The sequence below is a fragment of the Lissotriton helveticus genome, chromosome 3_1, assembly GCF_964261635.1.
Source record: "Lissotriton helveticus chromosome 3_1, aLisHel1.1, whole genome shotgun sequence".
Lineage (NCBI taxonomy): Eukaryota > Metazoa > Chordata > Amphibia > Caudata > Salamandridae > Lissotriton > Lissotriton helveticus.
The window spans coordinates 213539498-213564837 of NC_136061.1; the positions used below are offsets into that span (position 1 = coordinate 213539498).

The following is a 25340-nucleotide window of genomic DNA, read 5'->3' on the forward strand; positions in this document are numbered from 1 at the left end:
TATGGCGTATCGAGCCCTATGCCCTCAGCAGGGTCTACTAGACTTGCACTATTGCGAGCGATGCGTGACAATTTATTGGGGGATTAACTAAGGTACCGCATTGGTGTGTTCCAGTGCACCTGTGACTTTTCAGCGTCCTCACCCTTAGTGGCCTACTGGCTACTAACCCGTATGCTGGCAAAGTGGCACCACCCTGGGCGCTAGGCCGACTACAGAGACTTGAGCACGACGGCCCGTCCCAACTCTGTTGTGTCGCCCTTTGGCGTTTGTTCTTGCTAACCCCTGCGTGGGCTGAAGTGCGGGATTGTCGCATGTTTATTTCTTCTGGTTTTTCTTTTCTCTTCTACTAAATGATCAATAAAAATACTTTTGACAAAAAAGGGAAAGGGCCTTTCCTCCAATGCCTATGTTCTTTAGACGATCGACCAACAGTGTATGGCCCACGGTATCAAATGCTGCAGATAGGTTGAGGAGAACGAGGGCCGCTGACCCCCCACCATCCAGTGCCATCCGGATTTAGTCTGTGGTCTTTATCAGAGCCGTCTCGGTGCTATGACTAGATCTGAACCCAAACTGACTCTGGTCCAGAATTTGATTCTCTGCAATGAATGCGGAGAATTCCACATTCATTAATTTCTCAACGATTTATGCGGGAAGTGGGAGCCTTGCGATAGGATGGAAGTTGGTCAGGTCCATTATGTCCAAATAGGTTTTTTTAAGGAGTGGCAGAATACAAGCCTGTTTCCACATAGAAGTCCTTGTGAGAGAATCTGATTGAACATGATTGATAGCTGGGAGATAATAAGATGGCAGATGTTTAGGAGGATCCTGGGATGGCAAGGATCATCTGGGGATCATAATTTGATCGTTGAAGGTTTGTCGCTATTTGAGTTGGCGAAATAGGAGAAAAGTTAAGAAAGGGCACTTTGAATGTGGCTTCTTGTTCTATACGGCTAGTGTTTATTTTATTATTGGCAAACTGATCGAAAATGTGGTCCACCTTAGATTTAAAGGATTGGGCAAGTGTGTTACAGAACTCTTGGCTCCAATTGGCAGGATCATCCTTTGTAGCTGTTGTCAGATTTTTATGGTCCTTAAGAGTTCCTTGCTAGAGTTACCTGCCCTTTCTATTTGAGATGTAAAGTATTGGCTCTTTTCTGTAATATGCTTTTTCTTGTAACCTGCCAACATAGATTTATACAGATCTTTTTCTAGTGTTTCATAATTGTTTTGCCAGCTTCTTTCTTGCCTTCTACAGGCTTGATTAGATAATCTTAAGGCTTCTAAGAACCACGGGGCAGAAGGAGTTTTTCTATTTTTATTTATCATGGTTACGGGGCTACTTTGGCAAAGTTTGACTCCAACCAAGTTGTATAATTTTTAGCTGAAGCTTCAGCTTCCAATTCCAGGTCCTGTTTGCTTTGTATTAACTGGCTCTCCAGTAAGCTTAGGTCGATTTTATGCCACGCTCTCCCAGTGGACTTGGTGCTAGCCATATTGGTGATATTGGATCGAGGCAGATATCTGAACAGAATGGCATGGTGATTGGTCCAGGTAAGAGGGAGAACAGATGTAGTGGAGATGGCCGGGTTATCAGTGAACAAACCATCCAAGGTGTGTCCTGCTTTATGCGTAGGGTGTTTTACAAGTTGTTGGAGTCCTAATTCTGATGTAATGTCATTAAGCTCCTGCGTATCTGTGTCTGCTGATGATTCAAGATGGAAGTTCATATCGCCTAAGATAGTGAAGCATTTAGATTGAAGACCTAACTCTAAAAGAGGATGACAATTAGTAAGAAAGCTACTTTTGGGGCCAGGTGGACAGTAAATCAATAATCCCTTGAATGTATCTTGTTCATAAGGAGTGATGTTAAAGAGAATTGCCTCGTAGTCCAAGAGGGTAGAATTGAGCAGTGTGATATAAGTTCACTTCTATGGATTAGAGCGAGCCCCCCACCTTTTCTAAATTGCCTATCGTGTCTAAACACTTAATACCCATGAGGTACCGCAACATTAAAATCAGGGTCCGATGTTTCTTCACCCCAGGTTTCAGTCACAAACAAGACATCCAATTTATTATCAGTAATGAAATCAGCAACTTCATACTTATGTTTAATCAATGACCTAGCATTGATTAACGCTAAATAGAGCTCTATGTTGTGGGTACCAGATTTGACCAGACTACTATCTGGTTTCAGCGTCGGCTGAGTGCTCCTGTTCGTTTTGAATCGAGATTCTGCACATTGAGGTGGGGGGTGGGGTGTAAGGGGGGGAGGGACAACGAGGCTTCTGAACGTAACAGCTCTTCGCATGGAAATAAATTGCAAGACTTGCCCATGGGCCGCCATAGCGTGCGAAGGCTCTCCCCCTAGTATTGTAGTTTGGGCATAGTTATAGTGTTGGGGCCAGGGGTTCTGGCCCTGGGCCCGATCCAGGTGCCGCACTCACTGCGCGCCCGCTCCAGCCTGCACCTAAATAGGTGTCCCTGCAGGCTAGAGCGCTGACCTGGGCGGAAGTGAGCCCCCGGAGTGCTGACTGTGGGTGGTCTTACCTTCGCTACAATCTGCATGAACCCGTGGCGGACCGGGGAAGCCACCTACAGTGCAGGAAGCAGGTGAGCAAAGTGCGATTCGCAGAATGAGGCAACAATAAAACAACATTTAAAATGATGAGGATTAAAAAGTTTAAAAAAGAAGCAACCGGCAGGCAGTGAAGATTGAAGATGACGACAACTGCAGCCATGTCGAGTGCATTTTAGGGCAGGCACTATTTTTTAATGCGGTTTCCTTCAAGCAAGTCACATGTCCCCATTCCGTAGGCCAACATAACATTGTCGAAAGATAGTCATTTTGTGTCTGTAAAAATGAATGACTTGATTTGGCCCTTCAGCATTTCCAATCCTCTATAGCCTTCGGTACAGCCACATACAGCAGAAAGATGCTGCTCATTTAAAGATGTTCTATATTACATGACCCACGTGTATTGTATCAGCTGCAAGATGAAGTAGGGCAGAACAGCTGCCAGTTCAATCGGAAACAGTTCACAAGTAATTACATAGTTATGCTCAATAGTCCTACATGATATCCACACTAGAAGTCTCTAAGAAATCAAAGCTCCACAGTCAACATTTAGTAATGCAAACAGTGAAGTTTAAATACAGGTGTAATCATGTTTTTAAATAAAAAGAAGGTGCTACCATACATAGTGAAGTGACATCACGTGTCTCATTGAAAACCTTGTTCGTGTAGAGCAGTGTTCTTCAATCTGTGGGGCGCGACACCTTCCCAGGGGGGGCGCGACCTCCACTGCAATCTGCCCTTTGTTCCCTCCGTGCAAATCTTCTTAGAGGACTCCGGTATGTGGAAGGGGGAGGGAGGGGAGATCCCTGGGGCAGGAGGTGCGCGTCCTTTTGTCTGGGTAACTCTCCCAGGAGGGGGTTAATTCACGGAGCTGTTAGCTTCAGCTAAAGTGTGAGGCAAGGAGTCTCCTCTGCTAAAAACGAAAACAAACAGACACGCTTTCGGTTTTAGCAGAGGAGACCCCTCGCCTCCCACTGCAGCTGAAGCATTTCAGCTCTTTGAATTAACCCCCTCCTGGGAGAGTTAGCTCTTCCCAGCACAGCCGAGACAGTTTCCAGAGTTCGAGTCTCGGCATTGAAACTGAACCTCCTGTGATTCTGGGCAAATCACTTAATCTCCCCGTGCCTAACAATGAAAATGAATGTGTCCTCATTACAGATGGACACATTCATTTTTAGGCATGAGGTGAATACTTGATTTGCCCAGAATCACAGGATGTTTGAGCCTCCCACCAGATTCAACCTTGGTCCCCAGCTTCAAATTCGGCCGCTCCAACCGTTAAGCCTCATCCTCTCATGGAAGGAAGACAGTTACACAAGACTGCAGATAAGGCCAGGAATACTTTTTATGTATATATTAAAGAATTGCTGACAATGCATTTTGCAGACAGCTGTGGTGTCAACCAGACCTAAAAAGAGACTGGCAGTTCACTCTGGCTCATGTCGCTCTTAAGGGAGGGTTTAATTGTGAAGATTTCACAAATGTCATGAAAAAGCGTTTTTGTTCAGTGCTGAAAATAGAAATATATGTACCTCAGAAACCCATAATTTGAGGACGATGGCATAAGGGAGCGGGGTGAGGGGGGAAGAGTCTAGAAGAGCAGCAGGACGAGAAGCGGAGTGAATTACAGACACCCTATGATTTAATTTTTTTTTTTACATATTTGCACAGAAGTGTCAACGGAAAAATGTGATGGGCAAGCTTTTCTAACTTCCTTACTCTGTATTAAACCGACTGCATTTTAAGCTTGCTTTGGAGGTAAAGGCACTTGCTGCGTAGGTCTGTGCGCATCCAGCAGGTTTCAGGGTGTGATACTGGTGAGATAACTCTGGTAAATGACGCATTTGCTGGAGAGATCAGAGTGCACCCGTTTGACATGTCAAAATCATCACAAAATAGCTCAGAGGGTTAATGTACCTTTTGCAGAGCTCTACGTTTAAGCTACTTATTTTAATGTTTTTGTTAAGTAGTTTGGTGGGCTAATGATTTTCTTTAAGAGGTCCTTGTGTAAACTGCAAGCTTACACTCTCAATAAAATGACCCAGTCATGTTCACTCTTTAAATGACTCCATGTAGCCTGCGAAGTCTTAACTTTTTAACTCAATATTTTGATATTGTAAGATTGTTAATATGGGTTTTAATGGGTAGTGATAAATACTTATTATGCCAAAAAATGCAGTTTGTATCATCTGTTCTATGAACGATTATAAATAATGTATCTGCACACATACAGATATATATATATGCTGCGAGCGCATCGGTTCAGGCTTCTCGGGAGTTGCAGCGCTCGTCATGGGTGCCTCTCCCTACAGCGGAACCACGCTGTTTTCAATATTAAACACATTACTTCTTTTACGAAAGATTTGGGGCGCACACCTTAAGTTTTCTACTGCAAAGTGCTTAAATTCAGGATCATATCATCATTACAGGATAAAAGCGAGTGATTTAGCTCAACTCATTTTTGCCCGTCTGTGAAGAGTCACTATAGGTTCCAAAGCTGCCAGGTTAGTTGGCTTAATCACTCTGCCAGGTCAGCCTGAAACCTACCTTCTTATATGAGTAAGTTAGTGATCAGTGAACTCCATTGTCTTCCAGTGTTGAAGCTCATTCTGATGACATTCAAATGCTAATAAAAATGATGAAATAAAAAATATATATTTCTGGTTGTTTGATTTCTCCCATATGATTCCTTTTAGAATTTCCGCTCACCTGGCCCGATGGACTCTTCAGTAGACATAGCTGTATAAGGTTTTGGGAGATTCCATCCGAGGTGCCTCTGGAATAGATCAGTTCTACTTTACACTGTACGGTTTATTATCAGTCATTGATCAATCAGGCAGCCCTAGAAAACAAGTGGTGTTTTGAGCTGTGTAATAAGCCTCTGTCATTTCACCACACCCACCCACTCACAAACCTGCAGTTTACTAATCACTCTTATTGTATTGAATGGTATTCGCTGAATATGCCCGGAATGTGCGCGTGGCGGTCGAGTCCAGAAACTTCTGTCAGGTGGTGGGGGGGCCCAACATCTAAAAAAATTCAGCTGGGGGGGCTCAACCTACAAAAGTTTGAAGACCTCTGGTGTAGAGGGTCAAGAGTGCCTTCTAACATATGATTTTGAGAGATTTTCAGCTAGGAAACTCGCGGATAGCTTTTTTAAACTTCATTATCAATGATTTCAGACTCCTGTGATTGGTAGAGCCCTCCTCACTGAATTGAGATGTGTGCGAATCTATTGAGATCTTTCTGTTACTGCTCAGATCAGTGACACTGACCTTCCTAACTCATGCAAGCTCGGTTATTTTGTGCACTGCTTTCCTTTATTCACAGACCATGCCATAGATGTGCTGAGTGACCAATTTTCCATGTTTCCTAGCCGTCCATCTCGTGTACATCTGTTAACTTCCTGAGAGGCTGTCCTAACTTCTGTTGTATACGATCAGTTTGAGTGTCCAAGTAGAGCAAATTAACACGCCGGTCTGGGGTTGCATGTGTTCTCATTAATAGGTTTTCTAGCAGTTCGGCTGCATTGTCCATTTGATCCAGCAAGCAATTATCCTTCTGAGTTTATGTTGCACAGACCTGAGAATAACTGCTGAATAGAATGCATCTGTTCAATCACCAGTGATTCACATTTATTCAAGCATTTCCATCAATCAGTGTTCTGCTGTTTAAGGAGTAAAACTTCCACTCTTTTTACTCCTATGTGTCTGAGAATGTGTCTTATATCGAACTCTTTTGCACTATGAACCATATCTTTATTTGATTTTGTGTTGATGTAATGCTTCCCTTTTTTTGTTAGACAAGTAGGAGTCAGGCACTTATTCTCAGAATGTATCACGAGACTTCACTTCAAAGTAATACATTTAGATAAGGGTTGGTGATCCCTTCTGATAAATCTGGAGACTGAAGTAATTTTTAGAGCTCCTTTTACATATACTCTGGAACGACCACAAACATTAAATTGTTACTTTACTGCCTGTTCACAGACTTCTTTTTTTTTTTTTAAACCTTTTTTTATTGGAAGACAAGCAATAGACAGTAGTGCAACACATACAAATCGCATTATGATTCAGAGAACAGCGCAGTGCAGTAGCGTACATGGAAAGTTCAGATGCCAAGTCCAGATGGGGAACAGTGTGGGCAGGAGCAATAGCACAATATCAGCAAATACACGAGTTGGAGCATAGCAGTACAGATCACAGTAGTACATCAATAACGAGGATAACAATCGTACATCTCTACAAAAAGAACAGCACCAGGAGAGTGGGTGCATACCCAGAGGTCATCAGTCCCTGAGTTGAGGCATCCCAAGCATTGCCACAGTAGAGCAGGCAATGCGGCCCCTCCCCCCACACAATGATTATACAGTGTAAGCCATGCACGGTAAGGAGCATCAGTACACAGAGCCCCTCCCGGTCACTGTGTCATACGGAGTGTCGTAGACCGAGGTATGATCATATAAAGCGAGACCCCGTCAGCCCACCCCAACCCGATCCTCACTGTCCGAATCAGAATCCTGCGCAACCCTGGTAAGTAGGTACACCTGTAGTGGGCTCCAAAAGTCCCTAGGCCTACAGCGCACAGGCATCATTTCTGCGTATACATTAAATTGGTCTTGACAATAGATAATATCCTTCAGCCAGTCCCCGAATCGCGGTATCCTGCCCCGCCCCCAACAGCAGGCCACTCGCCGTTTCGCTAACAGTAGTGCCACATCCACAAACCTGCGATAGGTCGCCGGCACCTCCTTGGTATAACCTAGCAATAGGACCACAGGGTCGAACAGCACCCCATCCTCAGTCATGACCCGAAGGGCGTCATGGACCTGCACCCAGTACTCTGAGACGGGCCCACACTCCCACGCCAAATGCAGGAAGTCGGCACCCGCCGCATGACAACGAGCACATCTATCGTCTTCCGCTAATCGGAACCTGAGTTTCCTAGCTGGAGTGTAATAGAATCGGTGTATGAATTTATAGTGTATGATTTTTAAACGGCAGCTAGAGGAGATATTGGCAGTCACACCACAACAGTATGCCCACTGGTCATCAGAAATAGCGATTCCGAGCTCAACATTCCACTGCCGCCGTGCCCGACTAGGCGACGCCACCCTTTGTTTCCTAATGGCCCCGTACAACTTAGACACCAAATGCCACCCATCCGAGAGCAACAACACATGGAGTGGCAACGCCACGCCCGGCTCCCTGGGGTACTCAGGCAGCAGCGACCGCAGGCCCTGCCGCAATCGGACATAATAGAACATCTCCAGCGGGGAGTATTCTCCACCCCCAAAAAATTGCTCAAGGGTACGAAAAGTGCCCCCACGAAAAAGGTCCCCCCAAGTGAGTATCGCAAGACGCTTGCACATTCGTTGGAATCCCGTGCCTGTTCACAGACTTATCCATCTTTGCTGTTTGTTTTTAAATGGTTGAAAGTAAGGTACAGTTATGCTGTATAGTCTATTCTGGCCAAAAACTTTTACTTGTTTAGTTGAAACTGTTGAGTAGTGCAAAGTATTATTTTATGAGTTCCTAATGATCTTTTCTCAGTTGTTTGTATTTTCTAGAATGATGGCTGCAATTTCATGGAGTTTAATTGAAATATTGCATTTCACTTTGAGACAGCTGAATAATTATGTAATGTATGAATAGAATCTAGTCTGATGCTCTTATATCTGCTGATGTAATTCTAGGAGTAAACTGTATTAATGTTTTGTTTAATTTTGATGGTACAACAGGCTACGATTACATTTGCAAGACTGACACAACAGTTTTTTTTAAATTGCATCAGATCATCTTTAAAACACTTTCTTTCACGCTTTCCCCTTGAAGCTCCCTGTTTCCAGATGTGGTCAACTGCATGCAGACTGATAACTTGGAGCTGAAAAAACTAGTATACCTCTACCTGATGAACTATGCCAAAAGCCAACCAGACATGGCCATCATGGCGGTCAACAGTTTTGTCAAGGTAATTATAGCCAGTGTTTGTCATAGCCCATGCATTTACTGGCCCCTTTATATCCTGCTGAAGAATGATGATATGTATATGATCAAAGGGTAAGGCTCAGTATGGCCATCGTACAAAGCTCTAAATACCACTGGGACATGTGTGCTCATAATCTGTATATGTTTCGGTATTTCCAAAGCTGAATTTAGCTGGCTAGAAACAGAACACTGTACAGGGGCAAGCCCTGGTGGGGCACATGGGGAGTGGGAAACTATTGGAATTGGACCTGGCAGGAAGGGTTTCTATCCGTTCCAGTAATTAAACACTTGAACTGCATTGACAGCTTTTTTGTGTGAAGTGGTGCTGCCCTTGCTTTCAGAGTGGTTTTTGTATCCCTTGCTGTCCCTCCTTGCCAACTAGTTTGGATTTGGCTACACTGTAGGCACGACCAGATTATTATTTCATTTTTGAAAAAGACTCCAGTATGAGCCTGTATGCTTGCTCTTCGCCTCCACCAGTGTTCCACCAAATGTAGGTTAAGGTAGTGAAGTCTCTGCAACAGAAACACATATCTCCTGTACCCACTTAACAGAAAACATCCACAGCAAGATCCTCTCATCAGTTATACACATGACGTTCTATTAGCCGCTATGGAGACTGCAGCAGTTTAACATGAACTAACCCTCACAAATTGTGCAGTACAAAGAATATTGGCTTCTGCTAGAAGTGTTACCTCGAAGGAGGTGCTGATGAGGTTCTGCTCCTTCTCTAATGTGGTACCTCAGAGGCTGTTGTAGAATTTCTTTTTGTTTAAATGTCTTTTATTTTTTTATAGTCTATCATAACAAACAAATTGTCAAAAGCAACAACCATCGCATGGAGGACAACTACACAGTACATTGCTATATAGGCAGTTGTTATTCCATATAGAAAAGGCAGTGCAATTAATGAAGAATACCATGTGACATATTAAAGCACCATCCTGTCGACATTGAAAGTGAGTTATAGATATGGTGATTGACCACCCCGCCCAAGGGATGTACCGGGTTCTGTATCAATGACAGCTGGAGATCTCATGGCATCGTCCAGCAGGTCCAGTCCGTAATAGCTTATCCAGGAATTTTTTTGACTCTTAAGGAAAGTCAGAAAAGTCAAAGAGGTGCTAGTTACAGGGTGTTTGTCAAAGATGGAACAGTAATAGTTACACATCCATACCGGAATGGGATGCAGGTCTACACTTTTTTTTTTTTTTAAAAGACTTTATTCAGCACCAAATACAATTCACAGAAGCTGATAACAAACCAGAACAGTGGATGCGTACCAAGAAGCGACATAATATTTAACAAACTAAGGAGGTTAATGCAGGTGTGGAGAAGTTCTGGTCGGTTTGAGCAAAAATACAGAGTGCCATTTTTCAATACAGTAAAATCATAAAGACAATAATTAACGAACTGCCATGAAAAACAAGGAACACAGTACATCAAAGGAAACAAAATCAATAAGCACGCGAGAATCAAGAAGGCAAGTCGGGCAGCACTGGAACAGGTATATAGGTAGAATGTCGTGGCGGACAAAAAACGTAGCCCTCACATCTTGGCACGGGTTCGCTAGCACAGTGCACCATTCAAAAGGAGCGAGACTCCACAGTAGGCAAGCATTACACATGGAATCACATCAGACACCACGCCTGCGCCCAACTTTTCCACTCACATCAAACCGCAGTATAGAGCCCAAATTGAACAGTGATCATGTAAGATGGTAACGGGCACGCGGCGGGGCCGCACACTCCCTAACCCACCCCCTCCGGGACAATGGAATGAAGGGATTGGGCCTGTGCCTTCTATGTCAGTTTGTCAACATAGTTCCGATATGGTCCCCATATGTCCGTTGGACGGGAAGCTGGCGGGATCAAGGCCGAAAATTCCACGCTGTTGACATTGCAGTAGGCCACACTCCTCAGCCATGCGCCCACCCTCGGAGCGCGACGAGCGCACCAGAGCAGCGCAACTTCCCTCTTGGCCAGAAGGAAGCACAGGGAGGCCAGTCTACGGAGAGGGCGTGGAAAGTTAGCAACGTAGCCCAACAACGCAATTTCGGGGGTGGGCTGCAGAGTCATGCCCAGTATGTCACCCAGGACCCTGTGAACTTCCAGCCAATATGTATGTATCCGCGGGCACGTCCATGACAAATGGGAGAAGTCAGCATGCGGAGCGGCGCACTTGGGACAACAGTGCGGCCTGCCAGCGTCTATCTTGTGTGCAAGCGCAGAGGTGTGGTACATCCTCCGGAGGAATTTGAAGTGAAGAAGTTTGTGCCTACTATTCATGGGCACGTCTTTAGTGACAGCGCAGCATGCCTCTCATTAATCGTCCGTTATCTGAATGCCCAGGTCCCCTTCCCACGCAGCGCGCACCGCGGTGTCAAAGGAGGGAAGAGATGTCATGCATAGTCTGTATAGCCTCGATATCACATGAGTACCTGATTGATTTTGTATAATAAATGTGAGTGCAGGGTCCTCAGGCGGAGGTAATGGAAACGTGGGGAACTCAGCACGCAGCATGGACCGGAGTCTGGTCAGGGTGAAGGCGTCCATAAATGTGCGGTCTGCGAAGCGGGTGTCTTCCGTCAAGGAGAAAGCATGCCCCTCTGGGAACAGGTCACCAATCGTGTGTAGTTGAAATTTGGACAGCGTGCGGCCAACTATCGCCTCTCCAGTGATGGGGAGCCAGTGTGGGTTGGGGAGGGGAAGCGCAGAAGAGTACAGCCTATCCATGCGAAGTAGTCTCCGCAACTTATCCCAGGCCCAGCTCGTAGTGGACATCGGCTGTATGTCTTGCGGGTCTCGGAGGAGCCCCTTGGGAAGGACTGAGAGGAGCGGTACCGGGAGCGCCGTGTCGGCTTCAGGTCGCAGGTAAGGGATTCTGGCAACGGGGTGAAACCAGTAGTGCGCATATGAGCACTGTAACATAAACCAAGAAGGGAGGTAGAGCTATTCGTTGGATTTGCGCTCCACTATGATACTTAAATAAACAAAAGAAATCCAACATCAAGAGGGGAAAGAGGAAGAGTGATCAATGGATATTGAAGCACTCAGTGTTTGATAAAATACCCCTCACACACCAAAAGGCCCCTTGGTGTCATGCTTCATCATTGGGGTCTTCGCACCCCTCTATCGGGATGCGGCGTGCTGCGACCTACGGATACGCGGGAGCACTTTCAAGTTGGCTATGTGTGGTGTACAGTGTGTGGGGTATGTGATTAAAGTGAGTAGGGAACGTGGTGAAGGAAATTTAAAAAGTACCTGGCGCTGGAGTGAAAAAAGTTTTATTCCGAACTCTGGCTGGTACTATTAAAAACAGGTGCAGGGCGAGATCAAACTGTTATGTTAATGAACAGGATCTCTGGTGTGCTATGTTGTCGACATGTTTCGGAGACAAGCTCCTTCTTCAGGACAGGGGCACAAACTCCCTTCCCTACTCACGTCTTCTACAAAAAAAATTGTAATTTTTACAAAAAAGTGAAATTCTTTTAGGAATAGGCTAAGTGTGCCTACAGCGGTCTGCTACAAGTGCAATGACCTGTAGAAAGACAAAAACCAAAAAACTAATGGTTACCCATGTAGCGGGTAGTTCCAAGAGGCGCAGTCGCCTGGAACCACACCATTTGCTTGTTAATAAGCTTGTGAAAAAAGGGACTCACACCACATACAACATAAAACACATATAAACTAGGATTTTACTGTCAGTTGTACTCATACTTGTGAAGCCTGGTTGGTGGGCTTCATGAACAGCGCGTTGGGGTGCTGCTCCAATGGCTATCTGTAGTGGAGAATGATGTAGCTGTAAATTGCAATTCATTCTCACTTACTTTTGTAGATAAAAGTGGATTTCTCGTAGGATGTTCTTTTTTAGATGATATACTCACAAGGTCTGGACACTCTGATCGCCGCCTTACCCCTCACGCTGCTCCGCTGGTATGGAGTCATGCGAATGACATGGGTATTTATACTCTGTTTCGTTAATTGGGCGGAAACGGGAGTGTCTCCATGTATGGGTATTCCGCATGTCAGCCATACAGGGCGATCGTATGTTACTGCTGCGTTAGCATAGGATACTCCACGAACAGAACCTGTACAGGTCAAATATAAAATGTTGGAGAAGATATATTGATGACATCCTGGTCATATGGCAAGGCGACCGTCAGTCAGCGGAGCTCTTTTTGGAATGGCTGAACACCCAAAACGCATTCCTGAAGTTCACGAGTACAATCTCAGACCAAACATTGGTCTTCCTAGATCTCAACATCTATGCAGATGCAGGCATACTAAAAACAACCACCCATTTTAAACCTACTTCCAGGAATTGCCTACTGAGGTACGATAGCTTTCACCCTCGACATCTACGGGAAAACCTGCCTTATGGGCAGTTCTTACGCCTTAGGCGAAACTGCACGGATGTGTCTGAATTCAAGGAGCAGGCAATTGACCTCAAAGAAAAACTCAGACAACGAGAATACCCAAACAGGATCATCAATAAAGCACTGAAAAGGGCAAGAAACAATAACAGAGAGTCACTACTGGAGGAACGAATAAAAGAACCTACTGTAAATAGAAGACCAATCTGTGTGACAACATTCAACACAATGTCTAATGAAGTATCCAAGATTGTGAACAAACATTGGAGAATAGTAACAAGTGGCGATCTGGATCTAGACAAACCAATGTTCGCCCACCGTAGAGGACGTAACCTCAGAGACATTTTGGTACACACCAGACCAAAACCAACCACTGTATCCTCTCAACCATCAATAGGGATTCAAGGTCACTTCCCGTGCGGCAATTGCAGCAGCTGTCATTTAACCGAAAAAAGCAAAAAGCTCACCTTCCGCAATGGTTCGACATGGGAGCAACGGAGATTCACGAACTGTAACTCAAAAAACGTAATCTACCTCATAAAGTGCCCATGCAACCTTGAATATGTGGGAATGACAACACGAGCCATCAAAACACGACTAAATGAACACAAAAGTAACGTGCGATGTAAAAAAAGCACGACAAAAATGGCCACACATTTTCTCACAATGCAACACTGCGTCAACGATTTAAAATGGACAGTAATCGAACAATTGCCCACTGATGCTGGCCTTTTCCAAAAGGAACAAAGATGGGTGTTCCGTCTGGGCACCCATATCAATGGGCTTAATGATGATGTGCCTTGGAGCCAACTATCAGCATAATAACCACAGCAACACCTGTGCTGCAGTTCACACAGCAAAAAACAAAATTCCTTTATTCTTAATAACAGGATTCCAAAGAGATTCTTTGTCACGATCGATTGCCACCAATCATATAACACCGTGGCAAGCGGAATTATACTGCTTATGCTTTTTCTACAAAACCGCTGAATAAGGCCGCTGTCCACACGCAGCTCCATTCTACAGACAAGCGTGGCGCTTCGTAGACGCATGGACCGCAATCGCGCTCCTTTGGAAAAACTCAGTGCGCCTGGGACCATCGCGCATGCGCTAAGGATTGAACAAACAGCCACCGAACTGCGCACACGTAAGGAAGTAGCGGCGTCCCGGTGCACTAACTCAACCAGTCAGACGCTGATCCTATGCTAACGCAGCAGTAACATACGATCGCCCTGTATGGCTGACATGCGGAATACCCATACATGGAGACACTCCCGTTTCCGCCCAATTAACGAAACAGAGTATAAATACCCATGTCCTTCGCATGACTCCATACCAGCGGAGCAGCGTGAGGGGTAAGGCGGCGATCAGAGTGTCCAGACCTTGTGAGTATATCATCTAAAAAAGAACATCCTACGAGAAATCCACTTTTATCTACAAAAGTAAGTGAGAATGAATTGCAATTTACAGCTACATCATTCTCCACTACAGATAGCCATTGGAGCAGCACCCCAACGCGCTGTTCATGAAGCCCACCAACCAGGCTTCACAAGTATGAGTACAACTGACAGTTAAATCATAGTTTATATGTGTTTTATGTTGTATGTGGTGTGAGTCCCTTTTTTCACAAGCTTATTAACAAGCAAATGGTGTGGTTCCAGGCGACTGCGCCTCTTGGAACTACCCGCTACATGGGTAACCATTAGTTTTTTGGTTTTTGTCTTTCTACAGGTCATTGCACTTGTAGCAGACCGCTGTAGGCACACTTAGCCTATTCCTACAAGAATTTCACTTTTTTGTAAAAATTACACATTTTTTTGTAGAAGAAGACGTGAGTAGGGAAGGGAGTTTGTGCCCCTGTCCTGAAGGAGCTTGTCTCCGAAACATGTCGACAACATAGCACACCAGAGATCCTGTTCATTAACATAACAGATCGATCTCGCCCTGCACCTGTTTTTAATAGTACCAGCCAGAGTTCGGAATAAAACTTTTTTCACTCCAGCGCCAGGTACTTTTTAAATTTCCTTCACCACGTTCCCTACTCACTTTAATCACATACCCCACACACTGTACACCACACATAGCCAACTTGAAAGTACTCCCGCGTATCCGTAGGTCGCAGCACGCCGCATCCCGATAGAGGGGTGCGAAGACCCCAATGATGAAGCATGACACCAAGGGGCCTTTTGGTGTGTGAGGGGTATTTTATCAAACACTGAGTGCTTCAATATCCATTGATCACTCTTCCTCTTTCCCCTCTTGATGTTGGATTTCTTTTGTTCATATGAGCACTGTGCCACCAAGTAGTATAGATGAAAATCCGGCACCCCGAATCCTCCCCGCTCATAAGGCAATGTCAACGTACGCCAGGCCACACGAGGGTTCCTGCCGCCCCATATCAGGCGCAGCAATGTAGAGCGAAGTTGTGTGAAAAAAACCTTAGTGGGAGGGATCGGGATATTGTTGAATAGATATAAAAACCGAGGGAGGACAACCATTTTGATAATGGCAATTCGGCCAGCCATGGACAAGGGAAGACGGAGCCACCGCTCCGTATTATCCTCCAAAAAATCCAGGGCACGTCCGTAATTTAATCGTACAATGGACACCGCATCAAGATGGACGTGTATTCCGAGATACTTAACGGAGTCCGTGCACCATTCCAGTGGGAAGGAGCAATCCCATTGCACTGTGGAGGGGGTCAAGGGAAAAATAAGCGACTTGTGCCAATTTATCCTGAGGCCAGAGTATGAACCGAAGCGCGTGATCTCATGGATTAAGGGTTCCAAATTGGTACTAGGGGTGCGGACATACAAGACTGTGTCGTCCGCATATAGAGAGACAAGAAGTGGACCCGTGCGGAATTGTAGTCCCCTGTGAAGGTGTTTCTCCTGAAAATGACGGACCAAGGGATCCATCGCTATGATGTACAGGAGTGGGGACAAGGGGCAGCCCTGTCGGGTCCCCCTAGAAAGTGCAAAGTTCTCAGTTATGGTGCCATTCAAACGTATACACGCCGTGGGCGCAGAGTACAGCAATTCCACCGTGGCCACGAACATTGCAGGCATGCCCATTCTACGCATGATGGATATAAAAAAAGGCCACTCCAGGGTGTCGAACGCTTTCTCAGCGTCCAGAAATACCGCAGCCGCCGGGGTGGAGGGGTCGATTTTATGCAAAACAGAGAACAGCGTACGGAGGTTGAGAGAGGTGGACCTGTGTGGAACAAAGCCGGACTGGGCTGGAGCGACCAGGGTGTCTATAAGAAGCGCCAAGCGAATCGCCAAGACCTTGGCTAGAATTTTGTAGTCGAGGTTTAGGAGGGATAAAGGGCGGTAGGAACTACAGTAGGAGGGATCACGACCCGATTTGGGAAGCAGGACAATGACCGCCTCTCGGAGGGTAGGGGGGAGAATGCCCGATTCCAACGCCTCCGCATATACCTCCACCAGGCGCGGCACCAGTTCCTCTTTGTATTCCTTATAAAAATCGGCAGTAAACCCGTCAAGACCAGGCGCCGAGGAGCTCTTCAGCGAGTCTATAGCCTCAATTATGTAATCCGGTGTAATAGGGTGAGCCAGAAAGTCCTGCATATTTTTCTCGAGGTAAACCATGGCTATCTCGTTCAGATACGGCCCTGGGTCGCAATGGTTACCTGATAGCGTAGAAGTGTAAAGACGGTTATAGTAGGACAAAAAGGTATCGCAAATGTCAGGAGTGGAGTAATGTCGTGTACCCTGGGCGTCGAGGATGTCAGTTATGTAGGCCGCCTGGTGAGGCGGGCGGAGCATCTGTGCCAGCAACCTGCCCGGCCTCTCACCCTCCCCGTACTGACGCGCTGTGTAGTGTTTACCCAGAAATCGGAGCTCCCTGTCCGCAGCGTCCCTAAATTCCAGCAGCAACTCAAGGCGCCTGGCCTCTCGGGCCGGGGTAGGATCCATGAGCATTTCCCTTTCCAGTGCGGAGAGGTCCGCTTCTAGGCGGGTTAAAGTGGTGCGAGTGTCGCGAAGGGCCCCCACGTGTTTGGCGATACAAACCCCTCGGATGGTGGCCTTAAACCCCTCCCACAGTGTCGCCCAGGAGGACACAGAGCCAGTGTTAGTTTCAAAATAATCATCAATGGCCGTACAGACCTCCTCCGTAAAAAACGGGTCAAGCAAGGCCTTGCTGGGGAACCGCCACTGCCGCTCATAACCACCCAATCTCGGGACCGCCAGTGTCGGCACTACCGGGGAGTGATCAGATAGCGTGCGCGGGGGCGTGGAAAGAGTGTCCGTCCAACCGGCCAGGCCCGGGGAGAGTAGCCAGTAGTCTAATCTGGTGCTAGTGTTGTGGAAACCCGAGTGGTGTGTGTAATCGGGGGTGTGTGGGTGCGCCCTGGCCTCAACATCAATGAGAGAAAAGTGAGAGCAAAAGTCCGCCATCACTGCGCGGGCGAGCGGTTTGCAGTCCGGGGAGAGGGAGGTGCTGTCCCTACCAGGGTTCATCGAGAGGTTAAAGTCACCCCCCAGCGCCAGTAAGTCAATGTCGGAACGGAACAGCAGAAGTTGGAAAAAGGCAGGGGAGTCGACATTAGGGCCGTAGACACACACCAATGCAATTTTATACCCATACAATACTCCAGAGATCAGCACATACCTGCCTTCATCATCAGTCTTTCTATCAAGCAGTACAAAGGGAACACGCTTATGAACCAGAATCGCTACCCCTCTGGCGTATTTACTGTAACACGAAAATACTCTGTGTGCACCCCACCCCCTGGCAAGAGAGTGAGTGTCTGAGTGCACCAAATGGGTTTCCTGCAGGAACAGTATCCACTTTGTAGCGCGCAGCATAGTTCAACCCTGTCTGCGCTTCCGCGTGGTGTTTAAGCCCCGAACATTCCAAGTCATCAGCATTAACATGGAGGGGCCAGCCGTAAGACCTATCCTGGCCATATCTCCACAACAGGGTTAACCAAAGGAACCAGTGCATCCGACCAGCCAGGCATATGAATCTCGCTACAACATACATACAAAAAGGACCACAAAAACAACACACAGCCCATCCCCCGCCCACCACCCAGCCTCCCCACATCCCAGGAGAGGCAAACCCCAATCAAAAAGTGAAATATTGCAGAAATTGTCAAGTGCAAAAACCACAAATCAAGTGAATATGCATGGTACAAAAGAAACAGTAAACCCCTAAAGAAAATATGTAAGCGGGCGTACGCCATGGGGGGTAGCAACGCCACGCCACGCGGGCCATCCGGCAAAGCGAACACTACGTCAATGTTCGTGCAACAAACCTGAAAGGAATAACCATTAACATTAGAACAGATAGCAGTCAAAGAGGAGGGGGCGCTGGATAATCAGCCCCTGTCCGTATCGGCGAAAAGGTCGGCGCTGGACTGCGTGTCATTGCGGTGAGGAGAATGCGAGCCGGAGCCAGAGGGTGATGTGGAACCTTGTTTTTTGTAGCCGTGACAAAAGTCTTGCGCTTCAGCTGGAGAGTCAAAAATGCGAAATCTGCCGTTCACCTCCACCTTCAGTCTCGCCGGGTAGAGCATGGCGTACTTTAAACCAAGGTTACGGAGGGCAGACTTGACGCTAGTGTATTTACGGCGCGCTTCTTGCACCATGATGGTGTAGTCCGGGAAGAAGGACAATTTGCTTCCCTGCCACTGCACTTCTCCCGCTTCCCGTGCAGCGCGGAGCGCGGCGTCACGATCGCGAAAGTTCATGATTCGAGCTATTATGGGCCTGGGTGGGAGGCCCGTGCGGGGTCTAGGCCCCAGTGATCTGTGGGCTCGTTCCACGACGAAGCCAGCAGTGAAGGTGTCCTTTCCAAACAGTTTGATGAGAAGATGTTCCACAAAGGTATCAAACCGGCCTGTGGCAGTCGTCTTCGCCACGCCTAAGATACGAATATTATTGCGCCGGCTACGCGCTTCTAAGTCCTCGTTCTTTATGGCCACGTTTTTCAGGATAGTTTCGACCCGTTCCAGCCGTTTCAGTGATTTCGCAGCCCCATCCTCAATATCCGAAATCCTGGACTCCGCTAAATCAAGTCTACGGTCATGTGCCTGGACTGCGGAGCTCATGTCCGAGAGCTGTTGGTCCCAGCGCGTCAAAGCGAGTGTCCAGAGCCTTGAAGCCAGCGCGCATCTCCCCCATCATGGCGGCCATCATCGTAGCGGCGTCCCCCGCCTCCATTGCGCCAGAGGCTGTCCCAGGAGGGGGGTCAGTGGTGAGGAGTGAGGTCTTGTCGAAGCTGAGCTTCCGTTGATTCAGGTCCCTCTTCCCCATCTCCTAGATTGAGTGGGAGGTGCGGTGGCAGCAGCGACCGTACCCAGCGCCAATCCACAAGGTAGGTAGCAATAGGGTGGTGGCAGGTCTGAGCTCCGACAGGCCCCAGCGGAGCGTGTAACGCCTGAGCACGGTCAGCGAGGGCGGCAGAGGCTCGGCCCTCAGATGTGGCGCGATGATTCACAGCAGTCGCCAACGATCATATGCAGGGAGCAGCAGGACCAGGTGGAGGCCAGGCGCCGGTAACAACGCGTGCCAGGATCAGTGGGCCTCAGGGCAGGGAGCGACCCTCTCCCGACACAAGACCAGGAGGCAGGGGGGGAAACAGCCGTTTCGCCAGGCGTGTGTGGGGCATGGCCGCAAGGAAGCAACCGGGGAGCGCCGCCGGTAATCCCGGCCATCACGGACCCCAAGTCCCGCCGCCCCCAGCAAAGCGCACCCGCCCGCCGCTCTGAGAACCCCCGCGAATGCCCGCCAATCGAGGCCCCGGATCCAGCGCGCCCCTAGGCCAGAGGCTCCGGGGCGCGTCAGGAATCAGGTGCCCCATCCGGGGGGGGGGGGGGTGCGGAGGAAGGGCAGCGCGCTAGGAGGCTCGGGGGGAGCAGCTAAGAGCGAGAGGCCCGGCCGCCGAGACCCGAACCGCACCCACCCAGCGTCCCGGCGCAGAAGAGAAGATGGCGCCGAGGTCCGGAGGCCTCGCTTCCCCTCCGCCCCACTCACCGCCGAGGTCGCTCCCGAAGGTGAGAGAAACTTCCAAAGGCACCGGGCAGCATCTGGAGGCCAGTCAGGTATGTTGCGTGCTAGTTGGAGGAGCGGATCATGCTGTGTTCGTCTCCGCCGGAGCGGCCACGCCCCCGCAGGTCTACACTTAATTAGATAAATGAATGGTGCAAGGACTCCGAGTAGATAATTTGCTCCTGCTGTTAAAATTATTTGAGTACGGAGTCTATGTTGGAATGTCAAATTTGACCTTGAATCAGAACTTTACATTTCTAGGGGCAAACAGGCATGCACAAGACTATGATTTATCCTTGTCTAGAGAGTGCTAAAATTCAGGAAGATCATTTCTCAGCTCCAGAAGTCAGTTTCTTTGAAGATAAGACATTTTAGGCTCCTACTGAAGGCAACTGCCTTATGTATCCAGCTGGTACATTCGGCCTGCTTTAAGGGTATTCCTGCCTCGAGAAGGCCGGCACAGTTAATGGGCATAGTCTGGAGATTGTTTGGATCTCTAGTTATCATGTTGCAGCAATGTATGTGTAACAGGCAGAGGACTCTTCATTTTGACTAATTTTCCTTAAGACTGGCTAATGGAATTGAGGCATCATTTTGCAATTAGAAGGCACTTGGTGAATGCTACATGTGCGAAATAGAGTAGAAAGCAGTCCACGTTAGTGAATTCAGTCAGGACTAACTGTACGACATCATCAAGGTGGCAAGTACTTGTATCCAACAGCTGTCTAGGAATCACAATACCAGTACAGAGAATATGATTGCTCGAAGTGCTACATGGAGCAGAATAACAATGTATTTTGTATCCATTATAGGCAATTGATTTGTGCATAGATGGAGTGACTGCCTGCATGCTGGTTTATTTTTTCCCTCACTTCTTTTCCACTAAGCTGTGATCTTCCTGTTGAGGGAGCGTATGGCTTGTTCTCGTTTTCGCTCCAAGATGACGATTCGACTTCGGCGCGTGGCGCGCCAGGAGGCACAGCAGACGGCACCTGACCCGGTGAACATTTTCGATACCGAGGGAGATGAAGCAGACGAGCAAGAAGATCGAGAGCCGATTTCAAATCCAGCGGCAGAGATCGACTCCAACTACGACGCAGACGTCGAGATGCTCGATACTGAAGACGTCGTCGACGAGGTAGGAGACGACAATGAGGCCTACGGGGCCACGGAAGATAGCTCAAGCGAAGAGCTATGCCCCGTTCGGACAATAGCTAAGGCTCAGGTCGAGGGATCGCCACATGGCCTTACCCAAGATCTTGCACCTAGATCCACGGTCTCGCCTCCGGGCCCGGCTACGGACACATCTACGGAGCCGCCATTAGCCAAATCGAAACCAAAAGAGAAAGCTTCGGTCTCGACAAAACCGAAAGTGGTAGAGGCGACGCCAAAACAGAAAGCGCCTGTCGCCTTGGTCGGCTCCACGTCTTCAGACCTGTCGGTGCAGACGAAGCCAAAGAAGGTTGTCGAACCGGTGAAGTCGCTCAAGGGCGTCGAGCCGAAGACTGGGGCAACGAAAGCGCTTGTCAAGGCCGCCGACCCGAAGCCGTCGGCGCCAAGGGCCGTCGACACAGACAAAGGACTCGGAGCTCCAAAAGCTGTCAATCCTGCACGTCGGCCGGACAAGGCCAAAAGTACTACTACCCTCGAGTCCGCACGCGGTAGTAACTCGAGAGCACCTGTGGAGTCGACGAAACTGTCCGCATCCTTCACGAAGCAGGTGTCGGACTCGTTGAAGCGCATTAAGGACAAGGCTTCCGCGGTCGATCCGAAGGATACTTCCACGCTGAAGCCTGCCGCAAAACCGCTGAAGTCGACGGCGCCGATTCAGTTCACGCTGCCGCCGAAAGTGGCGCCGAAGGCGTTCGCACCCAAAAAGGTCGTCGAGCCGTCCATGGAGGTGTCCACGAGGCCGAAGCCTACCCCTGCAATTGTAGGCACAAAGCATCGACAACCCCTCCTGGAGGAGCAGTCGGAACAATTTATCGACGCCAACACCGGTAAACTTTCAATTTACAAGCGGAAAATCACGCCAGCACAGCCTATGGAGTCCTACACAATTCCTTTAAAGAAGAAAAAGGATTCCACGGATAGACCAGTTCTTGTTGAACTGATTAATCCACGTGCTCAGGACACTGCTCCAATCTCGCCCAATTACTCGGATGTGGAGGCTGGGGAAGGTGACTATGATGAATACAACTACCCTGCCGACACTGATCCTGAAGATCAGCATGACACATGGGCGGATGCTGCGGACCCAGGAGATCCACAAACTGCCCAGGACACTCAAGTGTATGCTGTCAAAACCTCCCCTACTGAGGATTCTGCGGCATTTAATGCGCTTATTGAGAGGGCAGCCAAGAATCATGACGTCCAGCTCCATGCTGACCCTATTGAAGTGGACTTTCTGTTTGACACCTTTTCCGCCTCTGAAAAGACTGTAAAGACTCTGCCAATGCTGAAAGGTGTCTTAAAACATGCTGCGGACATTTTTAAAGAACCCACACGTGCCAGGGTTATAAACCCCAGAATTGAAAAAAAGTACAAACCGGCGCCTGGCGACCCTACCTACATCAAGGGCCAGTTGCCGTTGGACTCTCTAGTTGTTTCTAATGCCCGGAAGAGGGCAAATTCACAAACTACTGGTGAAGCTCTTCCCCCTGACAAGGAATCTAAGGTGCTAGAAGCATCAGGGAAGAGGGTGGCGGCTCAAGCGGCCAATATCTGGCGCATTTCTAACACGGAGGCACTCTTGGCCAGATATGACAGGGCACATTATGATACACTTAAAACCCTGTTACAACACTTGCCAGATGCATATAAGGAGGCAGCAGAGATGCTCATTCAGGAAGGGAAGCTCATCTCAAATGCTTCTATTAGGTGTGCACTGGACGCAGCGGACACCGCGGCCAGTGCCATTAACACAAGTGTAATGTTACGGCGTCAGCCAACAAACAGTGACGCCTTGTCACTGCCCCCCGACCATACAACACCTGTCGGGGGGAGACTCCAACAGTTCCTGCCAGTCTGGACGTCCATCACCACAGACAGGTGGGTCAGAAAGCTTATCCAGTACGGTTATTGTCTGGAGTTAACGTCCACTCCACCCAACATTCCCCCAAAACACCGTCCTATGTCCACGGAGCATTTGCACTTATTGCAGCAAGAGGTGCTCGTCATGCTGCAAAAAGGGGCAATCGAGCTCGTACCAGTGGAACAAAGAGGCTCGGCAGTGTACTCCCTGTACTTCTTAATCCCAAAGAAAGACGGGTCCCTACGACCCATACTGGACCTCAGGCCCCTGAACCAGTACATTCTCTCAGAACACTTTCATATGCTCACGCTGCAGCAGGTTCTTCCGTTGCTCAATCAAGGGGATTTCCTCGCAACATTAGATCTAAAAGATGCATATTTTCACATTCCACTACATCCGTCACACAGAAAATACCTCAGGTTCACCATTCAGAATCAACATTACCAATTCAAAGTACTCCCTTTTGGAGTGACCACAGCGCCCAGGGTGTTCACAAAGTGCCTGGCAACTGTGGCTGCGCACCTCAGGAGACGAAACGTTCACGTCTACTCTTATCTAGACGCCTGGCTTGTCCAAGCAAAGTCGGCCCAGCAGTGTGCTGCCAACATGTCCCACACCATTCACCTTCTTCACGATCTGGGATTCTCACTGAATTATCCAAAGTCACACCTTCAGCCTGCCCATGTGCGGCAGTATCTGGGCGCGACGATAGATACTCTGGCAGCCACAGCGCAGCCAAATTCTGTGAGGGTCAACAGCATTCAATTGCTAATACAAAAATTCAGACCGCAACACTCGCTTCCAGCACGAGTGTTCATGCAGTTGATAGGCATGATGGCCTCCTGCATCTTCATAGTCCCGCACGAGAGACTGCATATGCGTCCGCTTCAGGCGTGCTTAGCACGTCAGTGGAATCAGGCTCACGGACAGTTAAAAGACCTAGTGTTGGTGACCGGTCGTGCATGCAACTCTCTGCATTGGTGGAATCCACACAACCTTTGCAAGGGACGACCGTTCCAAGAGCCTGTGCCACAAATCATCCTAACAACGGACGCATCTCTCCAGGGATGGGGAGCTCATGTACTCCACTACACAGTGCAGGGACTATGGACAACACAGCAGAAGAAGATGCACATCAACCTCCTAGAGCTGATGGCAATCTTCATGGCAATGAAGGCATTCAAGGTACATCTGTGCAACAAAGTCGTGTTGATCCGGACGGACAACATGACAGCCATGTACTACATTCAGAAGCAGGGAGGTACACACTCTCCACAGTTGTCTCATCTGGCTCAGAGCATGTGGAAGTGGGCCATTCAGAGGAACATCTTCCTCATGGCGGAACACCTCCCAGGCAAAGACAATCAGATGGCAGATCTGCTCAGCAGGTACAGCCACCAAATGCACGAGTGGGAGATACATCCATCAGTACTCCACCCGTACTTCCAGCAGTGGGGTCATCCAGAGATAGACCTGTTTGCCACCAGGGAAAACGCCAAATGCCAAAGCTTTGCCGCCAGGTTCCCGCACCCACAGTCGCAGGGCAATGCGATATGGATGAACTGGTCAGGCAGATTTGCGTACGCTTTTCCCCCAGCACCTCTAATACAGCTGGTGGCACGAAAGCTAAAGCAACACTCGATGACGCTCATCCTGGTTGCTCCAACGTGGGCACGCCAACCATGGTACACCACGTTTCTAGAACTTTCCGTGGTACCGCATCAAAGGCTGCACCTCACACCCAGACTTTTGACGCAGAGCCATGGCGACATTCAGCACCCAGATCCGCAACAGCTCAACCTGGCGATCTGGCTCCTGAGGTCTTAGAGTTTGGCTACCTCAACTTGCCTCCAGACTGCATGGATATCATACGGGAGGCAAGAAAGCCCACCACCAGAGCATGCTACGCAGCAAAATGGAAGCGGTTTGTCATTTATTGCGTAGACCACGACATTGACCCGATTGACGCGTCCATGCACAACATCATTTGTTATCTGTTACATCTTTACAAATGCAATCTAGCATATGCTTCCATTCGGATACATTTATCTGCCATAGCGGCTTATCTCCAAAACAGGCAGCATCTCTCCCTTTTCAGAGTGCCTGCCATTAAGGCTTTTCTAGAGGGGCTCAAACGAGTCATTCCTCCCAGGACCCCACCTGTTCCTGAATGGAATCTTAATGTGGTCCTCACCCCACTGATGGGTCCACCTTTTGAGCCTCTACATTCATGCGAGATTCAGTTCTTAACGTGGAAAGTGGCTTTCCTGATAGCCATTACGTCACTGCGACGTGTTAGTGAGCTCCAGGCGCTCACTGTACAAGAGCCATTCATACAAATTCA

General features: G+C 48.3%; 1 protein-coding gene across 2 annotated transcripts in view; it reads left to right on the forward strand.

Annotated features, from left to right (window-relative positions):
- Positions 1 to 25340, forward strand: part of AP2B1 (adaptor related protein complex 2 subunit beta 1) — a 662041-nt gene that overhangs the window by 139748 nt on the left and 496953 nt on the right. For both annotated transcript variants that reach the window (XM_078679615.1, XM_078679616.1), the window contains exon 4: positions 8413 to 8548. In XM_078679615.1, coding sequence (XP_078535741.1) covers positions 8413 to 8548 — 136 coding nt within the window. The remainder of the gene's footprint in view (positions 1 to 8412; positions 8549 to 25340) is intronic.